Raw genomic sequence first — 21,029 nt, forward strand, 5'->3', positions numbered from 1 at the left:
GTGTCAAACAATGAGATGACTGGAGACATTAATTCTATGCCAATCACCTAAATATGAGGTTAAAACCACTGAGAAGCAGGCAGCCAGGAAGGCTTTCAGTGTGATGAAAACATGGTGGAACGACTCTGTCTCCAAACTCTGAAGTTTCCACTTCGATGTCAGACGATATCTTCTAAAATAAACGCTTCCCTACTCTTAAATCTCTCTTAAAACCAAGTTCTTTCAAAGAGCTAAGCTGACCTGAACAAATACAACTTCACGGACAAACTGTTGAGGCGCTGCGGTCGCTACTGTCCATTGTAGCCTGACCTTTAGTGAAGCCTGCCTACAACAGGTCGGGTTACGGCTAAGGAGAGAGTGACACCATTCTTCTAATGGGCCTTCAGCATCATCTGGGCTCAATACTCATCCCTGGTCTCCTTCATTCACTCACACAGCACAGGCAGAGCCTTCTATTCACTGAGGCTCCATTTAATATAGGCGAAACCTAAGCCAGTCATGGTAGAGCCGTGTTGGGTGACCAGGCTGATCTGTGGGTGTATGTGCCTGTGTGACTCAGTAAGAGAGTCTTAATCTGCCCGATTATGGCTGCACCACGAACAGCTCCGCATGAAGTTTGATAGACCATTGAGCTGATGAGTTTGGACACAAATCAACCTGTAAGCATGATGGTACAGATGCCTTTTCTTCCCATTTTTTTTTTTTTCACAACAAACTAAACTTGCGAAGTGGATTTTACTGAAAAAACTCAGAGCCACATAAGAACATTATGTACATTACCTCAATTAAAAGTCTAGTGTGTAGGATTTAAGGGGATTTACAAATGGACTATAATATTCATAATTGTGTTTTCATCAGAGTATCATCACCTGACACTAAGAATTGTGTTTTAATTGATTTAGAATGAGCCTTTTATATCTACAGAGGGAGCGGACATGGACGTATAATATATATATAACTAAATATAAATATAACTGCATACATAATCAGAGGCGGGCCCTGTTCATTCTTATGAAAGTTGAAAGTCAATAGCCCATGAAGCCAAAACAGTTCGACGTCCAAATATAAAATTACCCAGATCTTCAGCATTGTGGGCCCCACAGAGTGCGCACACCAGACCGCTAACTTGACCGAGGATACAATTATTTAAATGTGCAGCTCTTCTAGACTTACCAAATATTATCGCACCTAATTAATCAAATTCTAATAGTGAAACAAGTCATTTGGTGGGCGTTATGAAGCTCAAAAAGCTTATGGGAGAACATATGACGTTGTAATTACACGGTTTGGCTACTATGACAAATTGGCTTCAAAACCAGGCTTTATTCATGGGGACTTGGGAGAAGGTCCAACTCCTTGGAGTCCACCATGTTGCACCGCCATGTTTCTCAGCCAGCCCAGAATGGACAAACCAAACACCGGCTCTCGAGAGGGCCTTTCGTGTTTTTAGTGGCCATTTATAGGGAGGGTCGGACTAGGGGTGTTACATTGGTTGCAGTCTACAACCACACTGCCTGATGCCACTAAATCCTACAAAGTGGACTTTTAAATATCATGTTGTTGTACTAGACGGGCGGTCTGTGTTATGAGCCGACAGAAGGCAGGACTGCAGCAGGACTAGAAGAGGCTGACTCTGTTTAAAACATTGATGCTTAGTGCTCACACACAGTCAAAGTTGATGGAAAATGTTTCCCTGCTGTCCAACTCTTGATGATGTTAAGATGCTGTCCATATTATCCTCACCATCATTTTGCTTCTGTTTACAATTACCCCCACGCAAATTCAAAAGATGCACTAGGTGTTCATGTATATTTGTATATGAATAACTGTATGAGATATATGCAGTATAAATACTGCATGAAGGAACTTCCATTTTATTATGTTACCCTGATTTGTATAATGACAATTAAATAACCTTGTACATTCTAATTTACATCAAGAAATACCTGGCCAAAGAATAAGTAAACAAGACTAAGATTTTGACCAAACATTTTTGATATTTTGATATTTGAGTTTTAATGCTCACTGATATCGACACATTTCAATCTGTAATTGAAAGGAGGTTCAACACACAGCTGGATGTACAAGACTGTGGCATTTAGGGTCCATCTTATCAGCTACGTTTGGACCTGTGCACTGTATGGTGTGGGTAAAGCTGAGATACAGTATTATCAGCAGAAATGCATGACAACATGAGTGACTTATTGACTAGTCAGCACCACATAAGTCATAATGAGGCAGAGGACTAAAATGTAGTATGAATAAAAAACCTGAATTCATCAACACATTCTGTCCAGACATATAGCCGTGGAAAATGAGTTCACATCGCACAGGGTTGTACAGCAGAAGTGTATTATTCTAAAGTCATGCCAATCAAATGTTTCGGATGGAAACGAGAGACGCGGTGAGGGTGGGAAAGTTTAATAAAAATCTCAGCACTGAGGAACATCCACACTGCCATACCAGTCATGACAGACACGGTCTACTCTGACTCCTGAAATATGGCGCCGAGCATTTGAGTTTGGAAAACAAACACGCCTATTATTGATGTGCCAAATGTGTGTATTTATGTATAAGGGAATAATCACTCTTTCATTGCTTTCTTTTCCGCAATACAAATTTGAGGCTAAATTATAGTTACGGGTCCGTGGAGGAAACCGTGTTAATCGTGTAGAGCGTATTATTACTCTGGAAGCTGGACTAGCAGCGAGACGGCTGAGCATGAGGTTTTCCTGCCTGCTGGGAAACCAATAGACACCGCCACCTCCAGGCATGGACACTACCCAGAGCCCTGCATGAAAAATCTTATGCTACAGTAAGTTGTTTTGGCCAGCCTGCTGGTGAAAATGACTTCTTTCTGTGAGTTCGTAGATTATTGAAAACCTACTTGGGGTTTGGATATTTGGAATGTGCAGTTAAAGCCCAGCACTGCTGCTGAAGGATGAAGGATGTGAAAGTGTTTTAACAGTTGATGTGGGCTGTATGTGGTCTTATATTGGTAAAAAAAAAAAAAAAAAGTGACCCATGGCATTTATACATCCGAAGTTATGGGTTTGATTCCCACCAAATTGACCAAAGTTAAAAATATAGTGATGATATAAGACTCTAAAGCATGTCAGTAGGCTCTCTGTGTCGTCCATAAGGAGTTGCCTGAAATATAAACTGTTTAGAAAGTAATGAACACACAGGTTAAAGTGGCATAAACAGAGCGGTGGAGGCTTCTGACACAGGATTGATTTTAGCTTTGATATTATCTATGAAAACAGTTTAGACAGCGCTAATCACATTAATTGCTTTAAACATGTTTAGTTTTCCTCTCTGAAACCTCCGTCTAAGGTAAACGGGCAGATAACCGCATGAGGGGAGCGGCACTGGCAGTGTGGAGGGATTTGATCCCCGTTTGACACCATCTCACTCTTGAGTGGGGGGTTCAGTAGCTCGGTAAACATTCGGGATGACAGCGGGGTCTTGACATGGCTGAAGGGGGCGAGAGCGGGTTGAAAGGGTGGACAGGCAGCTGATCACAACAGACAGATTATGGGCCCAGCATGCAGGCGAGTGGAGGCGCGCCTGAGGCCTTCATGGGAAATGACTCCTGACTGGCAGGGAAAAGGCCAAACAGTGTCGGGGCTAAAAGGCAGCAGTGTGCGGCCCTCCTCGCATGCGGCGACTCATTAGTAACCTGCAGGAGCTGCGGATCATGGAAACAAACCAGCCGTTATGGAGGGGTGTCGCAAGGAAATATGGCTGCTGACATGTAGGACAAAAATCTGATTAAAAGCTTTAATGAATGGTGTAAGAATAGAAATGCTGAGAGAGAAGAGAATTATAGTTAAGGTAGAGGTTTTTTGGGGAAAAAAATCTGACAACGGACCTTGCAGCCAAGGTCATCAACTACAGGAGATTTTTTTCCCACAAGAATAAGCTCCAGGATTTTCACTCCTGACAGTCGAGCTTTTCCGCGGTTGCTACAGACGCGAGGGAATCTCCTTCAGCACTGATATATCTCTCTGGCCCAGGGCAGTAATTGTAGATCAGGCCTCTGACTAATGATGGGGAGATGGGATTCAACTGTTACGGCTGCTTACTAGCATGAAATTCACTATTACTCATGTTCATAGGGCCCCCCATAAAAGGAGAAAAAGGTTCTCAGAGACTAACCTCGACCGGTTCTCTGCTGTGATTAGTTTTACCTAATACATCCAGGCTCCTTTACAGCCAAGCCTGACAGACACGATGAAGGGCAAAGAGTAATGGTGGCAAAAGAAAACACTGCCAAATAAAACATGTTTAAAGTGCCAATGCTCAAAAGCAGCCTGTATAACTTTATAGGTATGAAAAAGGGGGTTTGGGGGAATGAGTAGGTTTATCACAAGGTGTCTTTCTCTGCCCTGACCAACGAGGAAAACCACCAACACTTCAGGATCTGTTCGGAGGGGAGGCTATGGAGCCGAGTGCCCCCGCAGCCGATGGGAGGAACATGTGCATTTAATCTGCCTGCTTCCAAATGCCCTGTGGCAACCACAGCAAAGAGCAGAAAAACGTAAATGGATGAAATTATATCCATATGATTCAACGAGACAGCTAAGCAGAGGCAGGTTTCTCATGCGCTTCGTCAGGATACAAAATTAAACACAGCTTTGCTAAAACATTCGCATTACATAGTTTACATATATCATTTCCACTGCGGAGCGGGACCCTTTTAGCAGCCAGCCTCATCTGTTGCGAGTAGGATTTTAATTTGAATCAAAGATAGCGGTTGACTTTCTTCTCCTTTTTCTCAGAGCAAGAGACAAATTAATTCACACATACTTTCTTCGCTTTTCCAAAACGCATCTTTTCTCTCCCGTCTCCCTCACTTTGTCTAATTTTTGGGAAGCCTTGATTTATGAATGGTGAGAAATGAGTACCCACAACAGAAACGACTCAAAGCGAGCGAGTGTTGTCCAGATGCGAATAAACAAGCGAACGGAGCAAGAGCTCAGCCGATAAATTGGTGGGAGGAAGTAGTCATGTAAATGACTAAAGAAATTGTTCTTAACAGCCATTTTGCACTCATGCCTGAATAGTTTGGGGGCCAGATTAAAAACTATGTGGATGGCACAACAGGAAGCATTCCTATGATGACTTAATGAGGCTGCTCACATAATGAGCCGGCCCAGCTGTTTTGTTCCTCTCGCAGACTGTTAGCTGGAGATTGAGGAGGAAGTGTAGTGATGGATCTGAAGCGCTGTTCCTGCGGTGGAGGCCTGGCAGAGTGCGAGCCTGGCTGCACAACAACATAGTGAGGCTTCATGGAAGCACTTAACCTGCTGTGATTCAGAGGCCTTCATTCAAATGTCTACCAGCTCTGCAGCCCTGCATCAGATTAGAGAGTTAAGATGTGATTTCCTCTTTAACCGGGCTGCCTGGGGTTTACCGGTTCACCAGGTTGAGGGGAAAGGAAAACAGGGTCACGTTCTCAAAGAGATGAAGCGGACTGACAGGGAAGAGGATATGTCGTGTGTGTTATCATGCAGCGTTAGAGGAGAACCAAACCGATTTCCAGCTCCATTCCTCTGTTGCTCCAGTATATTAAATTTTCCTTCTGGGCAAAGGTTCAGGGTGTTAAGAAATAATTTTCACACAGTTATACTTCACACTCAACTGTATGAACACAGCTCCTTTCAAACAGAGTCTACTTCTAGCAAACATTAGATCATGTTTCTGATCGCGTCCATATCAATGCTTCTCAGTGAGCCAGGCCCTTCAAAGACAAATGTGTCACCTTGTTGGCCTTATCTGTCTGTTAAAGGAATAGTTTTTTGGCATTTGAACAAACTTTCTTTACATCAGTGTTCCATAATGTATCATGCTGTACTCAAACATGATAAAGTGTTTTCAGGATATTTGGCCCCCAGTATCCGACTGGAGTGCAAAAGCCTATTTTCCTTTTAACAGGCTGCCCTGAGACAGATCCTCCAGATAAGGTGTTTTGGTCTTAAGCCTTGGAAAAAAAAAATCTTTATGGCTCATTTGCTGTGAGAAAAAACCCTAAAACTGGCTTATTGACACAATCTTGTGGTTTATTCAAATGATTTTATTTCCTTGAGCACTTATTGAGCAGAAATTGTTATTAAAGGACCAGTGTGTAGGGTTTAGAAGCATCCAGCAGTGAGGTTGCAGATTGCAACCAACTGAATACCCCTCCCCTCAGCCCTCTTCTTCCAAGTGTGTAGGAGAACCTAAATCCTACACACTGGACCTTTAAATAACAAATTTACTACACTGTTTTTAGAAAACTAATTTATTATAATCCTCAACATTTAATCTTGCGTTTTTGCAGCCTTTTTTCAATGTGATAATACTCTAATTAGACCTGAGTCGTGTTCAAAATGTAATGGAAACGACACTAGGACTGCTGTCATGAATTTACCAGAAAAGACTTAATATAAAATGCTGTCATATTTTCGGTGCACATCTGAAAGGGGCTTTGAATGTTCCTACGCAAAATAAATTGATATTCTTCTTGAAACCGGTAAGATTGAAAGATGAGAAAGACGCATTGTGCAGTTGAATATTGGCTCAATAATATGAGGGATTTGGGGTGTTAGTGAGGAGACACATGATCCTGTGACCTCTCATTCAGTGAAAGGCTTCTAAAAGAGCCATCCCACTTTGTCTCCAGACAGTGTGTTTATTCTCACTACCAATCCCGACCATTTATAATGGCTAATTAGAGTGCAACACAAAGCTTCCAGGGCCACAGCCATTAGCAACCATCAAGGCATTAATTATAAACCCATTCACGAAATCCGAGCCTGCCATGAAAAAGACAGACTGGGGCTTACGCAATGAGAATCCTAAACATGATCTGTGTTCCGAGCCGGCGCCTGGACTGATGTTACTGGCAGTCAATGCAGGATCCTGTTTGACGGGCCCATGAGCTACGGCGTCCTCTGACACCCGGGCTTCAATCTGTCCAGCACCTTTCACTCACACCTGCCTCTATTCTCACTCTCGCTTTCTCTCTCTGTCTCGCTCTTCTCTCTCTTACCCCCTTCTGCCAATAAGCTCCTCTTGCCGCAGCCCTACAATGGGCTGTTATATACCTCAACGTGCTCCATGACTCAATCTTATATCGATGCTATTGGGGGATGATAGACACCAATTCAGCAACAGCCAGTAATGACAATATCATTATGTTTGATTGATCCACTTAATTGCTCTTTTGTTTGACTATTAGATAAATACAGTACAATCTAATGTGATGACTGGCCTGTTTATATTGGATCATCACAATCATCCATTATTTTCTCCTTCCTCTGACTTCTTCACAGTCCTTCTGGCATCGTAACTTTTTGTATTTAGGCATTCATTTGATTTCCTTTCTCCACAGCTATTCTTCTTTTCCCCTAGACGTAAAAATATTTTTGAAGTGACAAACAAAGACAGAGCTCTATCTTCTTGTCTCTTTTTATTTTAACTTGCTTCGTCTACTTCTGCTGTAATTCCCTTAATTTCCCAGGGACAAAACTTTCTAAACAAAAAAACAATATCTCATATTACTTGATCGAAAGGCAACATGTCTGATGATTTCATTTCATTTTGTTCTATTGAGGCTGCTGCTAATGGAGAAATTGGCATCTTTGGATATTGCCACAGGTCTGGAAAGATGCCACTGCTCTGGCAACAACTCACGATTTTAACCAGTCATGATTTAGGGGGAAATAAAAATCTTGAGCTAAACCACAGCATCAATTGGTAGAACCAAAGCACATTTCCAGCAGTTGATTTCTAACAGGGTGGAGGTGTTTTAGGTTTGTTGTGTTTTTAGTGTACTGTTTTGTTTTTTTCTACCATTTTCCTTCCAGATAGTAATTCCAATACTTGAATTTGGTTTTTGGCTGATACCATCTAATAACAAGGAGTTAAAAATATATATATTTATTATTAGTACTATTTTTTAACAGCTACATAATACTAACCCTGTATGTGATATAACCGGTGCCATTGTTGTGTGGCCTGGCTCAGGTTAAACCCTTTATTTAATAAAAACAGAGAATGAATATCATAGAACTTTCTTGCATCATTCTAGTTTGACAGTCAGTCATAACTAAAAACGAACACAAACACAAACAACAACGTTGAGTGAAAATGAGCTACTTGTGCAGTAGAAAATCTTGCATAAAAAAAGTTGCATACAGGTGTACGGGATACTCCTGTGAGTGGCAGGGCACCGCTTTGTGGCTAACAAATAATGTGCCATCAAATTGGTGCATAGTCTTGCGTACTCGCCGACACCCGATCCAGGCTCTACTGGAGGCTTTTCAAAGCAGGTATTGGAACAACCCTTTTTTTTCTTAAGTATGGATTTTTCTGTGGTCAGAGAACATTTCATGCTCATGAACATGCCCAACAATATATTTTTATTTTCAGATAAATGCAGACAGAAACACTATTTATGTGTCATTTCCATTTTGTGATGTGATACCAGATAATGAGGTGGATGTGTTTTTCCATGCTGGCCTTTAGTTCTTGGATGACAACCTGACATAATGAATACCACAGTTGAAGTCACAGCATTCCTGCATCTACGAGACTTGTTGGGTAAAGAAATAAAAGCCCTTCTCCCTTTTTGGCAAACCATTCGTTGTCCACACAAGGCAAGAGTTGACACAGCTGTCCAAAGGCTTACGCCTACTGTAGCATACACTGGGCGACTCTATAACTCTGACGTGACAACAAATAAACACTGCAGAAGTCCAGCGAGTTGCCAAACCAAATACCTTAATGCCAGAAGCGCTATAGCATTCAGACAGAAAACATGCCAGCAAAATTAAACAATAGGTCAACATGGCATTGTGATCAACACCAGCCCAAGGTCTCCAGCAGGGTTTAGGGGAAGAGGGTGCGTTTATGCAACCCTCTGGAAGGGAACCAGACCACAAAGCCTTTTGGGTAAAAAAGCAGCTGCCCAAGAAATGTGGTGCAACAGAAATGCCACGGTGCCCTTAGATTTGTTCACTCCTCAACATGCCAAGGTTGTGTTCTTTTCTGCTCTCTGTGGGTTTCGGGGCCCAGTTTCCAGCTATGTCGATACGGCTGGTTGCAATATATCAGACTGCGCTCGACATTCAGTGTGTCAAGTCAAATCACGGCTCAGGCGTTCTCAGCGAGCACATCACCATTCATTCACATTTCAATAAATCAATTTACCACATTTCAGTATATAGAGCTCTGTTCATATTCAATAATTCAGTCCATACTAACATGTCCGTGCCCGCTGTCCTATAGGAAAACACATTTATTTGAAAACCGCTCCTCATACCTCTGCAATTACGACGGACTCAAGCAACACGCCATCGGCAAAAATCCCAAGGTACCATTATTCACTGGTATTCTTCGGTAAACGTTTTCATATTTATGGAATATTTCCTTCAGAAATACTTATCAGACATATGTTTAGGTTAGCCGTAACAACAGTCCCAACCTGGTACTTGTTGGCCTCACAGGATTTGCCAGTTAGAGTGCAGGCACATTACAATACACATTTTTTCCCATATGCAATATGTATTTCCTGGCTGTACTTAAAATCATGCATGACCTAATCTAAATTTCTCTGCCTTTCAAATTGAGACAGGCATACTGGTGATATTGATGTTTTGTGTGTTTTGCCCCCTGACACGAATGCAGCTTGATCTACAGAAAAACGACAGCTGTTACATGACACAATCTGAAAGACTGCTGTTATGGGAAGCAGGACGAACAGAAGAAAAACAAAAAAGATATGCTTTGACTTAAAGGCTTCTTGCTTCTACTCTAATTCAAATAACTATACCAATCTGGTCCTAAATCCCGCATAAACCTTTTTACATCGATGTTAAACTAATTCCAAAGCAGGCTATATGTGAAACAGATGTTTTTAGAAGTGAACAAAAAACGAGAGGGCTTCTTTCTGGAGACAGTTAGAGATCATTGGGGTGTAAAACTCTACGGGGGAGAGGTAAATCCAAGCTTAAATATCAGAGTCTCTGTAGTGCCAGTTCTGCTGGGTCACACAATCATAAAATAGAGTAATAACAAATTGGATCAATCTGTGTATTGTGTCCTTATTTGTCCCAGTACAAAAGATTCTTGGTCCTGTCTGTCTTTCTCTCTCTCATTCCACCCCTCTCTCTCATTATCAATCATTACAGTAGATGTGGTTTTGGTAAAGGCTCACTGTTTTGATATATGTGCCATTTAACACCACAATCCACGCCTCAGTTTTCTACTTGGATCTTTCCATGTGTATCTGTCTCCACTCTCTCACTCTCTGGTGGGCATTTGAAAACACACCGAAGGTCTTGACAGTATAAACACACACACGTCTCAGCTTGGATAGCTTGCTCGACTTGTAACAAACACTCGACTTGTGCGCGCAACAGCTCTGCTAATGCTTCAAAAATGCTCTCAAGTCCGCATTCAGTGCATACCAAATCACTTGTCATGCATAATGCCTTGTGATGAATTCTGGGCAAAAATGTCGTTTTTTGGGATGACATCAGTGCAGCTGAATTGCCTGTCTGGCTCCGTTTCTCCAAGCCTTCACTCCTTCTCTCAAACATTCAAATTAAACCCGGCACACTGACCACAGAACACCGCAGTGCATAATTTAAACTTGACACCCTTAACGTAAACACGTCTTTCGCTACATAATTTATCCATACTTCTCTTAATGTTTATTTTGCACGGTAGCAACTCAGTTTCTCATATATTTTAGCTGCAGATCCAGCCTAGTCTGCTGTGGTGCAGTGTGAGTCTGGCTGGGTGGAGGCATACTGTCATCCTGAGTTTGTGGCATGGCTCTCAGACAGAAGTGGTCTCGGCCGTTGTGTATAAATGTCCTTCTTGTTAGTTTGTTTGGTGGGTGATGCGAAGGCGGCTAGAGGTAAATGTTGCTCTGGACTCGGTTCTTTGCAGTGCCTTCTGCCACACTGACAAGTCAGCAAAAAACAAAAACAAACATTTGGATGCTCCGAGAGATTTACCTCTGTTCAACACACAAAGCACACACACTACCAACCGACCGGTTAGGTGGGTATGTTTGCAGAGTGGTTACGGTGGTGCAAATTGTGCCTGGTCACAAAAACGAGGCCAGTGTGTGAATGTGAGGAGTGGGAGAGGATGGTAGTCTCAGAGGAGAAAGGACCCGTTATGTCTTTGCCCCCTGAAATCCCACAAACACACGTTGGCTATAATTATCTGTTTGACTGTGGCAAAGAAACGGTTAAGTACGCCGCCACAATGCACATGATCCATGACGGTACACAAAACAAAAAGCACTACCATTGAGCTCCAACAACCTGGGGAAATTTTAAGATTCGAGAAGGTTTGCATCTGAGACCCTGAACACACACCCAAGCCTCATCTACCCGATGTATTAGTAAACTGATCTGGCTCAGTAGAGAGGTTAAACTAATTAAGGGTTTGGATGGGACACAATTATGACACAATCTCTGTGTAATGTATAACCAGCCGCAGCCCTGGGTCTTCAGGTTTCCGATACCAGAGCGTGATTAAATGTTGAGGAAATGGGGAAACTCAAAATATTGCATTCCAGACAAATGCAATTAGTGTGTATCATATGTTCTAAATCCTGCATGCTTTGATACCTGGTGATGAGTTTGAAAGCAAGGTAGCTGTTTGACCTTTTGAATTTAAGATCATTGTAGAAGAGTAGGATATTTTCAAGAAATACTCAACCGCTTATATTGAGATTGTAACAACGATATTTATGTTAAGTGTATTTCTGAAAGCGACAAGATGCAGATATCCAATATGCAGTAACATTTCTCATGCCATAGATGTTTTAAACCATGGATTAAGGAAACAGCTTATTCATTTGAATGAGAGCTGCTCACCCAGCACACGCTCTGGAAAAGTCTCTCCTTCTGCCTTACATGGGTGCCCATAATTCTGTGCATAAATGTCTGGCACAGTCTATTTGGTGGCTTGATCCAAGTTAAATTTACTCGGCCAAAAGTTAGCATGCTAACATTTTTGTTGTAGCAAATTGTGATTTATGATTATTATCCAGCAACCCCACACCTGCAGTTTCAGACTTGCCAACTTGTGACACTTACTGGCAAGAGTTAGCATGTCTTGAGCAAGACATTATTATGCAAGAAATGAACATACTTTACCAGGAAATCCTAACTTTGTCACTTGTCCAATGAGAATTTACTAAAAAGTAGTATGGGATAAGGACACAACTGCTGACGTGCATCATAATGACTGAGAAAAAGATTGACTGAAACTTTAACATTGAGTTAAAAATGTAAAACTGACGATGTCTTAAATCTAAAAACATAATTAAATAAGCAAAACTAGAACATTTTTGCACTACACTCACATTCAAGCATATTGAATAGTCAAACACTTAAAAGCATTGAATGTTAGCAATCACAATAAATATATGAATTACATACATTTTTACCTAAAGAAATGAAAGCCAACAAAAGAGATGCAAATCATTTTATAAAAATGTATAATTTAAAATGTCAACAATAACCTAACAAAGTTATTTAATTCATATTTTGATAAGATTTTAATTATTCAACTGGATTTATTTAGATTTATCTATATTTCTATATGTAGTAGAGCTGCCCAATTAATAGAAATATCAAATATCAAAATTGAAATATGGCCAAGTGTAATATCCAAATCACAGAAGCTACATTTTTTTTAAATAAAACAGATCTTATTCTCCAGTTGTAAAAAAAAACTAGAGCCTGACTGGGCTGAGCCCTCAAAACTGCATACCGGGCAGGCTCTGAATATAAACACGTTTGTTTGGTTAAGACCCCAACAAATGTCACATCATCAATTTTATCATATTATATTTATGTTTTTTTGGTTTTTTTTGTGAAAATAAACATGTGACGCAAAAATGACCACTCCCTAATAATGGATCATATCACAATAGTAATATAGTGTTTCGGTGTCTGGCTAAATAAAAAGATCCAGTGGGCACGATGAGGAGTATGTTGCGGTTGCGTATGTGCAGTAAGTGTTGAGTGTTTCAAAGCCGGGATAAATTCAGATCTAAATGATAGATAGTGGGAGAGAAAGAAAGAGGGAGGGAGTGGTGGTGCTTTGGGGGGGGCTGGATTGGAGACTACTGGACTACATTACTACGAAAGATTGACTGGAAATCTTTTTTCAGCCTGACAAGAACTTGGCGTGGCCCTCTCAACAAGGAAAACAAGCAGGATCCATCAATCCAGGGCTTTCATTCATATGCCAAAACATCAATCCCAGAAGTCCTCTGCCAGCAGTTTCATCATACGAATATCACATGTGGACAGTGTTGTGTTACTATTAGCATGACGACCGGACTGCCAAGCAGCACAGCAGACCTGACAGAAAGACAGAGGATAACCACTGGATCGGATTATGGGTTTGTAGAAAGAAATCAGACTATCTAGCTACCTGGTGAACTCATTTGCAGAGGGAATGACTGACAAGGTTAATTCTGATGATTACTTAATGGGTAGCAGAGGGATGGGACCTTCAGATAAAGTTATCTATGCCAGGTCCTTATTTGGGCCTGATTAGGTCTTTGCATTAGTGCCAACTTAACAGACGTGAAGAGCTCTGTTTTCTAAGCATGCAGTTACTCCTGACATACTGAACCAATGCCCTTTCTCGGCTATTGACCCTGATTATTTTCAATGAGCCATATACAGATCGCTCCTCTCCCACTACACTGGAGTGAATATGAGTGTGTGTGTACAGCCTGAGGAACCAGTTGGCCTTGCTGATCCACAAGACTTTGTGTTGGTAATTTGGTTTCCATGCATGCCTGAGCTCCTCGGGTCAGTCTGAACCTCTGCATGTCGTTGCTGTCGGGCACAAAACGTGATTGCTACTCAGGATATTTTTAATGTTTTTATCAACTAAATTACATGCCATCTTAAAAAATGAGAAAAGGTTTCTAAGCTCCTGAAAAAACAACATTTTGCAGGGAAAACCTCTATATATGAGTATTTCTTCACCTCTCTAAGCTCTCTCTCCCTTTATGACAGGTAGTTTTGGTCCCGGTGGTTCAGAAACTGGGCTCAGAGATTGCGGCCTTTAAACTGTCCAGACAGGCCAGAGTGTCAGAGGCTCATACGGGTACAAACACATTAATATCAACGTCACTCGCCGCCCGCACCCAGCGCCCAGACAGCTCCAGTTTCAGGCGGCATTCAGAGGAAAAGTCGGGTCATGTGCTGAACCTCAGTTTTAATTAGCTAATGGCACTCCCTGTTCCATCTCCTGCGTCTGAGCTGATTGCTCGCAAAAGACTCCATTTACTCCTGAAAACGCACGCCATCTTGGCACCGACCCACGCTCTATGTCTCAACATCTGCTGCCGAGAGATTTTGCCACTCTCCTCCAAAAATCAGTCTAGTAAATCTAAATATATATGTTTGCTGGTTTCACACCGGTGAAAAAAGAGGAAATTCCATGATCTACACTTTTTTTCCAGAGGGCCTCAAACATCCAACTTTCCTTCAACAAGTGGTTTGACGGAGTGGCTCAGTGAGTGTGTGCGTCTCGGTGTTTGTCTGCGTGTGCGCGCATGTGTATGTGTTTGGGCAGGGTCCCATTAAGCAGCTAATGCTGGCTGTGTTCTATCATTGTGAAATCAGCGAGTGGCTCTCTGTCTCGCCTTTGGCTCCAACATATGAGTAACACTAAAGCATGTGAATCTACCCTTTTACGGAGGAATTTTATTTTGTTTTTAAATAGCTGTCCATTACATCACCATAATGGCATGAACCCTTGGAGAAAAAAATTGAGGACTTCTATTAAATAAAAAACTGTAGTACTGTAAATCACGTGGATAATGAAAACATGTTAATCTACTTACATAATGAGATATAAATCACCATTAAGATCACCTTACTTTACTTTCCTACAACTTAATAAGCATGCATTAATAAATGTGTCTTTTAAGCCAGATGCAAAAATAAAAATCTAAATAGAGCCTTAATATTGTATCCAAGCCAAACTGTCTCAGTTACATTACCAGAGCTTTTGTTAGACCTTTGCAGAACTTAAAAATACTGCATCTTTCCAAAATAATCTTACTTTGAAATCGTGCATGTAAAGACAGTAGCGTGACTAAACCACTGATTCAGGTTTCGTGTCTTGAACAACTGACTGAAACCTTTATCCCACAACAACATAACCAACAAAACTATTGTTTTGAGTAGTACCAAAAAAGTATGTCCAAAAAAACTGTTGCCAAAGAAACCAAATAAGGCACACAGGCCTGTACTCCAGCCTGAAGTCACTCAGCCATATAAACGCTCTGTCCTTTCCACACAGAGAGCTTCTGTGGTTTAGGAGGATATTTTCTGACCTTCATAGCTCACAGTTCAGTTTTCAGACGCTTCAGATTTGCTGGGCCAGCCTCTGACAAAGCAGAACAATATCAAAGTCTGGGACCATGTCAGGGTTGCTCTTGCTGGATATATTTTTAATATTTATGCAGACGCAGGAAAAAAATGTAATAAACTAAAACAACAACTGAATTAGGCATGAAACACAACAGGATATTGCAGAGAGATTATGTTGTTTCCTTTTCGCCGGTGTGTCCTTCAGCACTTGCCTGCCCTACACAACAGCCCAGGGCTGCCTTTAATTGGTGGGGAGAGGGAACCAAACATATTTTCTAAAAGGTAGCAGAAGTTTTTAAGAGGCACGAACTCAGCCATCTGCATGTGGAAGGAACTGACTTTTATTTCTTAAATGCGGAATTTCTTAAAATATTAGCCAGGTACAGACTGTGACAGGCCCACGCAGGGGTCGGGGTAAGACTTGTGTGTTGTGATAATGACTTTTTCCTGCCAAGACGCAGCATGAAGCAAATGCTGTGCAGCTGTATGAAGGAAAAGACATACAGTATATAAACACAGGGAGAGAGGTAGAGGGAGTAAGAGGAGAGAGATGTGTTATGTTTGGATGTGAGGAGAGCCCTGTTTCATGAGCGCCCGCTGGAATCTGCCGCTGGAAAGATAATAAAGGGATTAGCTCTGGTTTTTCTAGAGCATTTGGTCCTAAAACAGAATGTCTCATCTGCTTCCTCTATACGAATTGCTCGAATTCTTGAATGCCTTTGTCTATTGCATGAGCACAACAAACACAAGAGGCATCAGTGCTAGTGGCCAAAAAGCACAGAAGCTCAGACAAAAAAAATATGGGTTTGGGATGGACACAACAAAAATACATGAGCACGCACACTCTTTCAGACGCACACAGAGACACTAGGTTTCCTGCAAGTACATAGTACTTACTTAAATCCGTATAGACTGTATGCAAACACAGTTACAAATACACACAGAGAGTGTGCTTATTTTCTCTGGCCCTCTAAGTTTATCTGCCGAAGTCCCACATCAACATACATTCAATCCCTGCTGATTATACGTGTTGATTCAAGCTTGAAAACATTTCACAGTTCTGTTTATGTTCTGTCAGAAAAGCAGGAGTGTTACAACCCAATGTACTATACGCGGAATCAATACTTCCTATTGTGAGAGTCAATGGAAACAATATCCCCATTTTCATATTTCTGCATGGCTGTGAATTTGTGTTTGTATGTGTGCTTGAAATAAGGGGTGACCGGGAGGTGAGCGTGTACAGCAGAGTTTCAGAGTGCCTAAAGCACGCAGACAGAGTCCAGTGGCTTGTCCACACTGAGCCGAATTGTTCCAGTGCGCACATATGGTAAACATCTACAAAAACACATATAAACACGTACTGTGGAGGTGTCACAGCGACTCATTCATGCATACACCTACATGGCATACTGACATTCACTCAGTGTCTGTTTGCCTTGTGTCACCCGAATGGGACTTCATTCCATGTTGGATTAAAGATCCACCGGCACAACGCTACAAAGAGCAACAACAACGAAGATGAAAAAAAAAAATGTATGAAAGCCTTTAATACAACACACTCTGAAAGAATCACCAGTTGGGGAACACACAAAGCAGCAAATTACTTCCAAATTTTTGGTTCACGCTGAGCCAAGGAAGCAGAAACACTTATTCCCCCGGAGTGACGCAGAGCAGGGAGAACAGCAGCAACAGTTGAGTTTGTGTCTTTCTTGGCTTCAATAAACATTCAGCTCAGAGATGTGCTAACAAGTATCAGAATCAGTCAGAATCAACATAAAAGAACTTATCCAACGCCACAGAAAACTGCCATAAAATATAACTTTATAATAACAGACCTTCCGCTAATTTTACAACCCATTGTTATCTAGAAAAATAAACAAGACCTGGATTTCTTTTTCTCAAAAGAAAGAAAAGGGCCTTGAGATAAAACAGGTGCTGCAGCAATATCGCAGACTCAGTATTTCAATAATTAGGATTTGGATGGGATCCTGAACTTGAAGAGCACCACTTCTGACAGGGGCTTTGGGTGAAGCCGTGAATTGAGCAAGACTAGCAAATGTTACCGACTAACCCTCTGTGGCTGCCTTCTCCAGACTACTACATTTCTCCTCATGTTTGACTTGGATACGAAGCCAATTCACTTAATACTTGTGGGACAGCTAAACATTTAAAGCTCCCATTTAAAAGGATCAAGTGAAGGCATTGTTTGGTTATGTTAACCATATGTGTTGGTTTTTCATGATCTGAATCCCCTCTCAAAAAACAGAGTGCTCATGAAAATAAACATGGCTTCGCCTACACAAATTGTGGACTAATTGTGTATTTGGACTAAATCATTCTTAAGGTTGGAGGGCTTTTTCCATTTGCTAAGGGATGCCTGGGAGTGACAGCTTGACATTGATTAGTGTGTTGACTTGTGCAACTGGAGCTTTACCTGTAAAGAATACAACCACAAATCTATTTAAACTGACAAGGTAGTGCTGCTCTTACAGCAGCTCACATCTTCAGTGGAAAAAAGCTATTTTTTACATGTTCCACTAAAAATAAAGGAATTATAATCATGAGTGCTACTCAACCAAAACAAAATAAAAGTTAATGTTGAAAAGTAATCAGCAGTGAAGCAAGTCCAGTCTTGGTTTTGAACGAAATGGACGTGTATCTTGTTGAGGAAAATTCATCTTGAGGGACTGTGCTATGTGCTTGTGTTTAATTCAAACGAATAAAAAACATTTTTTAACAGATGGCTGCAATTATAGGACAAACTAGACTTGTATAAAACATATAAATACAACCTAATACCTTCAAAAAGAAGCAAAAATTCCTAAAATTAAGACAGCTGACCAAGAGGGGATTTTCAACGATATTGGATGTGCGTGTTTGTAAATAACCTAAACATTGGTGTCTGTTTTTTGGGTCTGACTGTGTTATGATGACTCACCATGCACTTGTTGGGTTTCTCTCCGGAGTGGACTCTCATGTGAATGAGCAGCTTGTAGCGGGCGTTGAAGGGCTTGTAGCGGCGAATGCAGCCAGCCCAGAAACAGGTGAAGTCCTCACCTTTGCGCTGGTCGATGTGGACTTTCTCAATGTGCCTCACAAGCTCCTCCTGCTGCTCGTACGCAGCACTGCAGTCAATCCAGCGACACACCTGCTTGTCGGCCAGTGCTCCTCCTCCGACTTCTTCCCGCTCTGGAGCTGTATGTGACCCATGAGGGCCTCCAGAGGTCGGTTTGAGTCCCAGGGAAGAGGTTGGTGCTGTCTGCTGGCTCTGGTGGTGCAGCAGGCCCCCAGGACTGGGCCCCACGTATTGGTGCAGGTGGTAGGGCGGAGGCATAGCAGGGCGAGAGGGGTGGTGAGGGTGACGAAGGTGCCCGCTACGACCACCCATGTGATGGTGATGATGATAGTGGTGCTGAAAGAGTTCGTCTTCACTGGGAGAAAAATCATCCAGGGGCTCCTGCTTTAGAGTGGCCCCTGATCTTTGGCCCCCGTCCAAGAGCGCCCCAGCTTCGGCCCCTGGATGCAAGATCCCAGACATCAGGCCCCCACTTATCAGTAGCCCCAACCCGTCCGAGCCTCCTCCTCCTCCTCCCACGCCTCCCCCAGCTGTTCCTCCAGCCCCACGCCCCTGCAGCATGGAGCCCCGCTCCTCACACAGCCCCTGGCTCTGCCCCTGGCCCTGCTCCTGCTCCACTGATGACACTGAAGAGGAGGACGAGGAGGAGGAGGAGGAAAGGGACAGCAGGCAGGTGGCAGGTGAGGACAGCTGACAGCTCTCCTGTAGCGTGGTCTGCTGGGGGCTACCGTGAGGTGGGGGCCTCTGGGGGGCTTCCCGTGAGCAGGAGTTAGAGGGTGGGGATGTAGAAGAGGAGGAGGAAGAGGAGGAGAAGCCGGCACTGCTGGCGTGGCTAGGCGAGAGGTTAGTGCGGAACCCGTTGACGCAGGCAACCATCGACATCTGGGAGGAGGAGCAGATGATGGCGGTGATATTGAGCTCCTCGGACGCAGCGGCAGTAGCTGATGTGGAACCTGTGGCAGCAACGCTGCCAGCAGCGGCGGCGGACTGTGAGGCCAGGGACAGGCAGCGTCTCTTCAGACTGCTAGCACTGAGCAGCCGCGCTGAATGACGGGAGCCTGTTGGGGACAAAGCCAATGGGGAGGAGCCATCTTCATTATTAAAGGGTTGCACCGCGTCCCCTGACACAGTACTGCCTACACCGCTCACTGTGCATCCGCCTATACCGTTGTTGCTAACATGCGGCGCTCCAACTATGTTGTTCCTTGTCGTTCCCAAAACTTGGCCTGCCCTACAGTTCTGAAACCCGGCCTGAGACGTGCTATGGTCCCTGGATGCTGTGTTTGAGATCTTGTAGCCCATTGAGTTCTCCTGTTTGATTGGGTAAGGGAGAGAGGAGTGAGTCCCGTTGGCATTGCCGCAGCCTAGGCTGGGTGAGGCCCCCGGCAGGGTCCTTTGGAAGGCTGAAGAGGATCTGTAAGGAGAAAAGACACAGAAAGGAATATGAGCGCTATTAGCTGACAGGCTGATGACAGATACTGGCTGGTTGATCCTTCCCACCAGCAGCACTGTCAGAGTTTGGCCTCCTGCTTACCCCTCCTCCTCCAATCATTCTCTCACTTTATATGAAAATCATATGATCCTAAGTGAGTCCAACCAACCTAAAATATTTATATTTAGCCTTTCATTCATTCTAAGTGACCTTCTGGAACAATAATTAACACTGTGCAGGACATGGTAAGGATTCAGTGACATAAGGTAATGGTGGCCACCAAGTTATATCCACTGCTGATGATCTAAAGTGTTTTTATGAATAAATGAAACAGGATCTTCTGGTAGTGAGAGGATATGAATGGGCATTTATAACTAAGAATAGAGAGAGGGGGAGGGATGGATGGCTACTGAGACAGAGAGGCCACTGGCTAGTGTGTCCATCTGACAGGCTTTGATGACACAAAGGGGTTAAACCCAACCCAACATTGGGGATAAATAGGGAGTCACCTGTTTTGGTGGCATAATTGCAGCCTATGAAGGGTCACCGTTTACAATACTGTGTATTATGGTGGGAATCTTTGCCCTGCTGAATGGGGAACCCAGGTCAGATTTCTCCATGCGTTGCTGTGATCTCCTACATAATCATTCCTGTCAGTTGGCTCATTATGGATTTTGTCCAAAGCCCCTGAGTGATGTGAGAAGAGCTCTCTTTTCTCCGGGCTGTCTCATGAAGGAATCGTCTTTGTCTCTTCCCTCCGAGCACGCTGGGGGAAAAACAGAGCTAACGCTAGCTAGGGCTGGAGAGAGCCAATGGCAGACTTTGTCATCGTTGTTGTTAATAAAGACTTGACTACCCTCTCTTTCTATTCAGCAGCGCTATTTCCTGTTTGGCTGTAGTGAAAATATTGAGAGACAATATGAGAGGAGTGAATGTCTGTCGGTCGGAGGGAAAAGTGAAAAGGGAAAGAGCGGAGGAGGGGAAAGGCAGAGGACAAACCCCACAACAGAGAGCTCGACTGGAAACTCAATCTGACTTGACCAACAGTAGTCAAATATTTCACAACAAAAGAATCACATTAGTGTAACATAAATGTTGTACTCTG

General features: G+C 42.8%; 1 protein-coding gene across 6 annotated transcripts in view; it reads right to left on the reverse strand.

Moving 5' to 3' along the window:
- Window positions 1–21,029, reverse strand: part of glis1b (GLIS family zinc finger 1b) — an 81,903-nt gene that overhangs the window by 24,852 nt on the left and 36,022 nt on the right. For all 6 annotated transcript variants that reach the window (XM_084354077.1, XM_084354080.1, XM_084354076.1 and 3 more), the window contains one exon: window positions 18,355–19,906. In XM_084354077.1, the coding sequence (XP_084210203.1) occupies window positions 18,355–19,906 (1,552 nt within the window). The remainder of the gene's footprint in view (window positions 1–18,354; window positions 19,907–21,029) is intronic.

Source organism: Pagrus pagrus (genome assembly GCF_965226575.1).
Source record: "Pagrus pagrus genome assembly, chromosome: 6".
Taxonomy (NCBI): Eukaryota; Metazoa; Chordata; class Actinopteri; order Spariformes; family Sparidae; genus Pagrus; species Pagrus pagrus.